General features: G+C 38.3%; 1 protein-coding gene across 1 annotated transcript; it reads left to right on the plus strand.

Annotated features, from left to right (window-relative positions):
• The first annotated feature begins 85 nt into the window (after positions 1-85).
• LOC113304864 (CDT1-like protein a, chloroplastic) lies at positions 86-3018 on the plus strand. The gene is made up of 7 exons (XM_026553999.1): positions 86-320; positions 408-527; positions 618-834; positions 1251-1928; positions 2081-2282; positions 2375-2465; positions 2609-3018. Exons 1-7 carry the CDS (start codon positions 133-135, stop codon positions 2664-2666), a joined length of 1554 nt encoding a protein of 517 aa, XP_026409784.1. The 5' UTR covers positions 86-132; the 3' UTR covers positions 2667-3018.
• Positions 3019-7896: the final 4878 nt, after the last annotated feature.

A 7896-nucleotide genomic window follows, 5' to 3' on the forward strand; every position in this document is an offset into this window, starting at 1 on the left:
ATCTTAACACTGTTTCCCGCCAGTTTTGTGTCATATATATAATCTTGTCTTCATCGTTTAGGCATTATTCCCTCCATTTATTTTTCTACTGTACCTGCGACTGATATCAGATCCCTAATTAAATTTTTAGAAATGAAAAAAGCCTCAGCGCCATCGTCAATTTCTGAAAGCTTCAGACAGAAGAAGATTCGATCTGTAAAAGATCTGAAAGAGTATATGATGGCAAGTAAATCTAAAAAAGAAGAAGAATCGTCCTCCATGAATCCAGTCACACCTGTCTCTAAACCCAAAAAGAAGAACCCAATCACACTCCCAGAAAAGTAAGATTTGACTTTGATTTGTTTGATTTCACATTATTGTTAATTCATTTTGTAATGCTTGCTAATTTTGGATTCATCTTCAATCAGGTATGAATTGTTGATTGATTTCTATAAGAGTATGGAAAAGTCAATCAGATTACTTAGAATGAGACGAACAATGACTACATTCACTAATGTTTCACGCAGCGTTGAATCTCTAACAAAAAGGTAATTCCAATTTGCCTATTTCATTCATTTCCTTTAGATCTACATTTCTGTGTTCTTTGTTTCTGATTTCCAGTGGTTCATGCTTTTTAGGAGATTTACTATTGCAAATTTAGCGCAAATCAAGTATCTATTACCAGAGGAGATTGTATTAGAAAGGGTTACAATACAACAAGACGAGTTAACTCAGTTTAAGAAGTCGGATTTTTTGATTTCTTTGCCCCAAAATTATGAACCTGGGAAGGGGTTTTCAAGTCTGGAGAAGGTCTTTCGATCCCGCCTTAAAGATTTTATGAAATCTCATCCTCAGGTACTCCCTTTTAGCCTTTATGGATTTCAGCTTTATATTGTGTATGATGTCCTTCCTTGTACAGTCAATTGCCAATTGCAATTTAGGCTTCAGAATTCAGATTCACATTTTAATGTGCTTAGGACTTATTAGGATTCGTTTTCTCTTTGGCTACTTACAACTATTATTGCCTTAATTTAGAAGTTCTGTTACCTATTTCCTTTTCCTAGAGTTTAACTATTCTAAGTATCTCTAGATTTAGTATCTGTTTTCCTATTTATATTCAGGATTGTTTTCCTATTTCTTCTTGTTCGCATCTATTTTCTTCCCAATCTCCAGATTGCTTTCTTTCATATTAGATGAGGATCTCAATCTCTAACTATTGTAGACTTGGGGTCAGTTTTACGGGTGTCGCTGACCAGTGTTTCTTTGATCAGGATGATGATGTTCCAGAGGGAATACTGCCTCGACTATTTAATCCAACAAAAGAAGATAACACTAGAGAAGCTGCCAATCTTGTTGCGGCCTCTGTCCTACCTAGTTCTTTCAAGAGTCGATTTTCAGCAAAGGCTCCAATCCTAGAATCAGAAAAAACAGACCTATTATCTATTCCTTTGAAACCTTCCACCTCAAAAGCACCAGAAACCTCAGCCTTATGTGAAATTTCAAAGGAGGAATCTCCTTTTTCAGCTATTCCATCTCCTCTTAGATATTCTTCTAAACTACCCATTACTATCAACTCAACAAATTCAGTAAAAACACCTCCTCCAAGCCCTTTGGCAGCTTCCGTCGGAATCAAATCCAAGGAAATTGAAGATTGCTATTCAAAAGATGTTGGTGTCTTTGAAATTACTCCAGCTAAAGTCATATCCACTCCATCAAGGGTGATGATGACTGTCACACCTGATCTCCCAACACCTAAGAGAGAACGTAAAATACATCAAGAAGATGATTCAGTTGAGTCACCAAGCAAGTTGCTTCGACGCCCACCTAGGAACAGGTCGTTGTTGTTTAATACTCCCGTGAAGAAGGCAAATCCCATGGAAAAGATAAACGAGGAGGCGAGTTCTTCGACTGGTCTAAATAATCTTCTTGGGACGGAGCTTGTGCAATTGGTAATTCAACACTCTACCTTGCTAAGAATCATTTTGAGATCTTTCTAAGCCTTATCTTGCATTTAAGTAGGAAGAGCCTAAACATTTGAGTGCTGAAGTCAGTATTTCATTGTAATCCCACTGGATGGTTAACTGAGTTTGTTCTTTTTCAGATAAAGGAGAATGAGAAAAGGGTAATGGAGGAGCAAGACTCAGACCTGTCTCGTGCAAAGTTGAGGAAAAGGATGATTGCCAGGCTTCCGAAAATGTTTGACATGGTCCATCTCATATTCAACTCAATGAAGCGCAGTGTTGCCACAAAAGAGGAAGTTATACAAAAAATAACTGCAAACCACATTGATGTAATTGATAGAAGTAAGACCCTTGATTCTACGACTATTATGATAATCAATATCTTTTCTAAAATAATAAGAGTATGATCTAACTTGAGGTTCTTGGGATTTCAGGAGAAACTGAAGAACAGTTGGCACTTCTGAAAGAATTACTTCCAGAATGGATTTCTGAGGTGGTGGCTTCTAGTGGTGATACTCTTTTACGGTAAGCTTTGATACATAATAGCATGATTTATGTAGCTGCTTGAATGCTGATTGAGGATATTTACTTCGTTTGGTGTTTGCATCTAGAAGAACAAAACCATGGTCCAGTATTTAACATTACATTTTCATTGGATTCTTTTGCAGTATCAATAAGCTGAGAAGTACTGACGAATTACGAAAAACACTTGACCAAGCCGTCTAAGTAGGTGCTCTCTTGGCTTTTCCCTGAACTATTTTTGGGGGTCCAAGTTTCAGCCTAGCTCGAAATATCATAGCTCCTTCAATCAGCACTAGGTTTCGAAAGATTAAAAAAAAAAGCACTAGGTTTCACTAACACTGGTTTATTTATTTTGTTCTTTCTTTTGCTTCCGTTTCGAGGGAAGTTTTTGAGCTTGCTGTCTACCGTGTACATATATATTACAAATCGTGTAGCAGTTTAGGCTGATGATGTAACATAATCAATTTAATACAAAAACCATTTGGCGTTCCCATTACAAATGTTGTCTCAGCTTTCTTGTTTGTAATTTTATATTTGTTGGATGGGTCTGTTGAAAAAATCCCTGCAAATTTCACATTCAGGATTTTCATAAATTTAATGAATCACCAATGTACTCGATTTGTTGTCTCGAATTTTCTTGCTTGTATTAGTCATGTTTCACCGTGAACCAAACCACAAAATGAAAGAGGTCAAAATTTTGAAGCACAAAATCAGAAGGAAAATAAGGATTTGTTTTGCAGAGAGGTAGGCAGACGGTTATAAAAGACAAGAATACCTTCCCCGAGGCTAAGGGTAGGAAATAAAACTGAAGCATTAGCTGGTTGAGGAGACCAGAATACCTCCCCTAACGAAACCTGGCTAAATTGACAAAACAGGGTCATTAGGAAGTAATTTGTAGAAATCCCTTATCCACTATTCATAATAATACCTAATATATCCTTATTAAATTAGTGATGATTAATTAAGTTAATATTTATTAAATTAATAAGTGTTTGAGTAGGATTATAATGTTTGGATTAGAGTAGAAAATCATTTTTCTTTTTTAAGGTTGGGAGGGAAAGAAGTAGAGGGAAAAAAAGGAAAAAGTAGGGTTTGTGATTTTTCTTACCAAAAATGAAACTTTATAGTGATGATGAAGACTCTAGTAGTGATGAAGAAGGGGGTGCATCAGATTATCATGATTTCGATCCTACCGAATTGGATAATTTGTTGAATGAAGAAGAAGATAAAGTGAACCAAAGAATGCTTGAGGATACTATTCAAGCACAAGAACAATTTCGTCGGGAGGAAGAAAATGATAATGCTTCTAATAAACAGGTATGAGTTGTAACGATCTACAAACATGTATTTGCATGTCCCAATTGCCGAATAAGGAAGAGATTTTCAAAACTTTAACCCAGAATCAGTTTATTCGATATCATGCCATAAACTGATTCTAAGTAAAATCCTCAAATTGGGTACATGAATCGGTATTTGTTCATCACCAAATAAACCGATTGTAGTAAATTTTTGGCGCGATGGGTACGTGACGAGAATCGTTTTTTTTTGGTGATGTACATAATCCGATTTCTTCACTTGAATAATCACGTAGAATACACAAAGTTGACAATCGGTTTATTTTCGTGCATATGTAATCCGATTTTGTAGAAAAAAGATCCAGGAGAAATGTGAACAACAATCAGATTATATGACACGAGAGGTGAACCGATTGTATACTTTGAATTTTTTTCGACAACTCCTTAATCGGTCTTTATAGTTGCACATATAATCCGATTACCTATAATCGGTTTACTCGACTGTAACATATAAACCGATTTTGAATCATCAACTTTTTGATATTTGTTGTAGATTGTTGTGGCGTTTGAAGAAGATCAACCCAAAGCCGTATCTCTGCTGGGTCCTGATATGTCTGCCCACTATTTCACCGATTTGGAATGGAAAGATAGAAACGATGCATAACAATTGTTTATAGAAAAGGGAATAAAGATCAAATGCGCGTTAGCTTTGGGACGTCATTCAAGTAAAGATCGTTTAGAATTTTTTTGTGAGATAGGTGGAAAGTAAGAAAGTCACTGGGCAAAGGACAGACTGTACGTGAAGAAGACGACAAGGGAATACATTACTAAATCAAAGAAGTATGATTGCCCGTTTAAGCTTATAGTTAATACACGCAAGAAACCCGATGATAGTAAGGTATACAAGCTCTCTAAAGTGTTGAATGGTTGTCATAATCATGATGATCCGGAATCTCTTGTTGGACACGCGGCTGTTTGTGGGTTGAAACCACATCAATGGGAAATGGTAAGGTCGATGAAAGCGTGTAAACCAAGTGATATCCTTAGGAAGATTAAGGAGGATGATAAGGATAACTTGTCCACTTTGAGGCAAATATACACGGCAAGAGCAGCTTTTAGGAGGAGGTCATGGGATGGTAGAACGGTTATGGAACAATCTCAATGGTTAGACGATCAACACGGATACACAATGAGGAAGTAAGTATTGGAAGGCAAAGTGACTCGTATTTTCTTGGCGCATCCGGAGATGATCAAGTTGGCACAATGCTTCTATCAAGTTTTGTTAATAGATTGTACATACAAGACCAACAAGTACAATATGCCGTTGTTAAACATTGCTTGCCATACTTCCGACAAGCAAACTTCACGGTAGCATAGGGTTTATGGATCGGGAGAATGATGTGAGTTTTACTTGTATGCTAGAGACCTTGAAGGAGATATACCGTGACGATCAAACTCCGAGGATCATAGTAACGGATAAGGACCAAGCACTAATGACTACCATTGGAGCGGTTTTTCCGGATGCTAAGCATTTTCTTTGCACAAGGCACATACAATGCAATATTAAAAGTAATTGTAGGGGTCATATCCAAAAACCAAAGCCACAAAAAGGTACCACTCGTGAAAAGGCTGAAGATGAGCGTCTTCAAAAACTAACTCTGGAACAAAGAGAGGAGGACAAGAAGAAAAGGAAATCGGAGTATGAAGCGAAAGGGATACTATGGAAGGCTTTTCAACATCATTGGGATTTAATGGTACACTCAATGTCCGTGGTCGAGTTCGAATCCTACTTGGAGAGTTTTATTGGGCTATGGAAGAAAGATTACGAGAAATGTGTGGTTTATTGCTTAAAGGAATTGTTGGATCCGTACAAGGAAAAATTTGTGTTTGCTTACACGTACCAACACATGCATTACAAGAATTAGGCGACAAGTATCACGGAAGGATCTCATGGACGTTTGAAAAGCTTGCTCCGAGGGAGCCAAAAAATCGTGGTTACATTATAAGAAGCCATCCATGAATACACCAAGGCCGATATCATCAAGATAACCGCTCAAATGGAAGAGAGTAGGATGAAAATCATCACAAGCTACAAGGAACACCATTGGTTGATCAGAAATTTAAATTACAGGGTGTCTCACTGGGCAATCATTTTTATGATGAAGGATTACAAATATTATGTGGAAAAGGAGACGGGGAGAAAAAGAATTGAATGTAAATGTATGACGATGACGGCCTTCGGATTTCCGTGTCGTCACATGATCGCCAAGTACCAACGAGGAATTCCTTTTTAAATCATTGATCCGTTTTGGAAGCAACTTACTTTCAAACCACCCCCAACCGAAGAACCACTCGAATCCTTTGTGGACACGGATATTGGAAGAGAAATCATCGAGAAATTCGCAAAAAAGGATGGCTTGGGAAGAAAAGTTTTGTTGTACGACTTAAAACTAGCCGCGAACCCCCATATGGTACCGGTAGGAGAACCAACGGTGCTACCGTCGACGGGTAGAACACCTTCCAACATGGATAGGAAACAATAATGGTACGAGTTTAAGGTTGCAATGAGTACCGGAAAACACCCGTTGTTGAGTCATAAAAGAATCCTTTGTTGACATGAGAAGGAAGATGCTAAATATGAAGATGCAAAGGTTCCAAAGAAAAGGGGTCGACTGAAGATGGGGGAAAGCGGGACAAGTAGCGCACAAGCCAAGAAAAATGCTTCAAACGTTCCTTTACACATTGAGAACGAAGAGGCAGCGGCTAAGAGGACAAGGGGTCGACCAAAGAAGGGAGAAAGCGGGGAAAGTAGAGCACAAGAGAAGACAAATGTTTCAAACGTTCCTTCACACATTGAGAATGAAGAGGCACCGGCTAAAAGGAAAAGAGGTCGACCAAAGAAGAGAGAAAGTGGGACAAGCGCTCCTTCGCAACATTGAAGATCCAGTCGCTCCTTCGCAACATGAAGATCCAATCGCTCCTTCGTAACATGAAGATCCAATCGCTCCTTCTCAAGAGAGTCAAGCGCCAATCAATCTAATCGTTCCTTCTCAAGAGAGTAAAGCGATTACAACACGAGTATCAAGGTTACGTGCATGGAAGGGAGAAGCAAGACAAAAGGTTTCTATGGTGACTCTAAGGGCCGCTCTTGGTGATGGAAGCACGCCTAGGGATGAACGAGGTAGACCCCATCGAACGTGTTACACCATATTCGAGGAGTATTACTATAAACTTCCTGAAATCATTAAGCCCTATGTGTTATCCACCGACGACGTGGATGTAGATGGGAATTGTGGTTATCACGTGGCGTCAGAACAAATAGGCCATATAAGTTTGCGGACAATGAGAACCTAACCCAATGTCAATACTTTAGGAAGATGGCCTTGCGCTTACAAGAAGACAATGAATTTTACATATAGATGATGAAGGAAGAAAAAACAAGACAAGACAAGACAAAGAAGTGATTTTTGAAAAAATGGTTGCTAGAGTACAAGGGCCAAAGGGGAATGGACCAATTACCCGTCAGTATTGAATGCGTATGCCTCTATGTGGTCATCTCTTGGCGGAAACGTGGAGTTGCGTTGTTCATCTATTTGGTAAGGGATCATGTTATACATACACACCAAAATACACCATTTGGGATGAATCGCTTAAGGATCGGAGAATTGTTTTATTCAACCATAACAACATACATTATATCTGTCTTAGAGTACGTGATGATTGTCCATTACCACCGGTAGATAAGTTTAACAAGGTCATGGAGGTCACCAAGGAGTGACTAAAAAAATACGATGCCAACGTGAGGCGATGAGAGGAATTGATCAAGCCGGATCAATTCGATGGTCTCCATTTGTTGGAAGTATTTTTCTTATGTTAAAAGCTTGATCTATCAGATGCTTATATTTTGTCCCTTTCTTATATTGTATTTTGCAAACTTGAACCAAGCTTAATGAATGAAAGTGGTTTTCTTTTTCGGGTAACTTGGACTCATGAAATTTGTAACACAATCGGACTTATAAAATGTTTATAAAGTCCGATTCTGGAGGTAGTTTGCTGCAGCTTTTTCAGATTCGGTTTATACTGACGATAATGTAGTCCGATTGTTGGTATACAGAGATTTTCAACTACACAATCGGAGT

This window comes from Papaver somniferum, chromosome 8 (assembly GCF_003573695.1).
Source record: "Papaver somniferum cultivar HN1 chromosome 8, ASM357369v1, whole genome shotgun sequence".
In the NCBI taxonomy this organism is placed as follows: domain Eukaryota; kingdom Viridiplantae; phylum Streptophyta; class Magnoliopsida; order Ranunculales; family Papaveraceae; genus Papaver; species Papaver somniferum.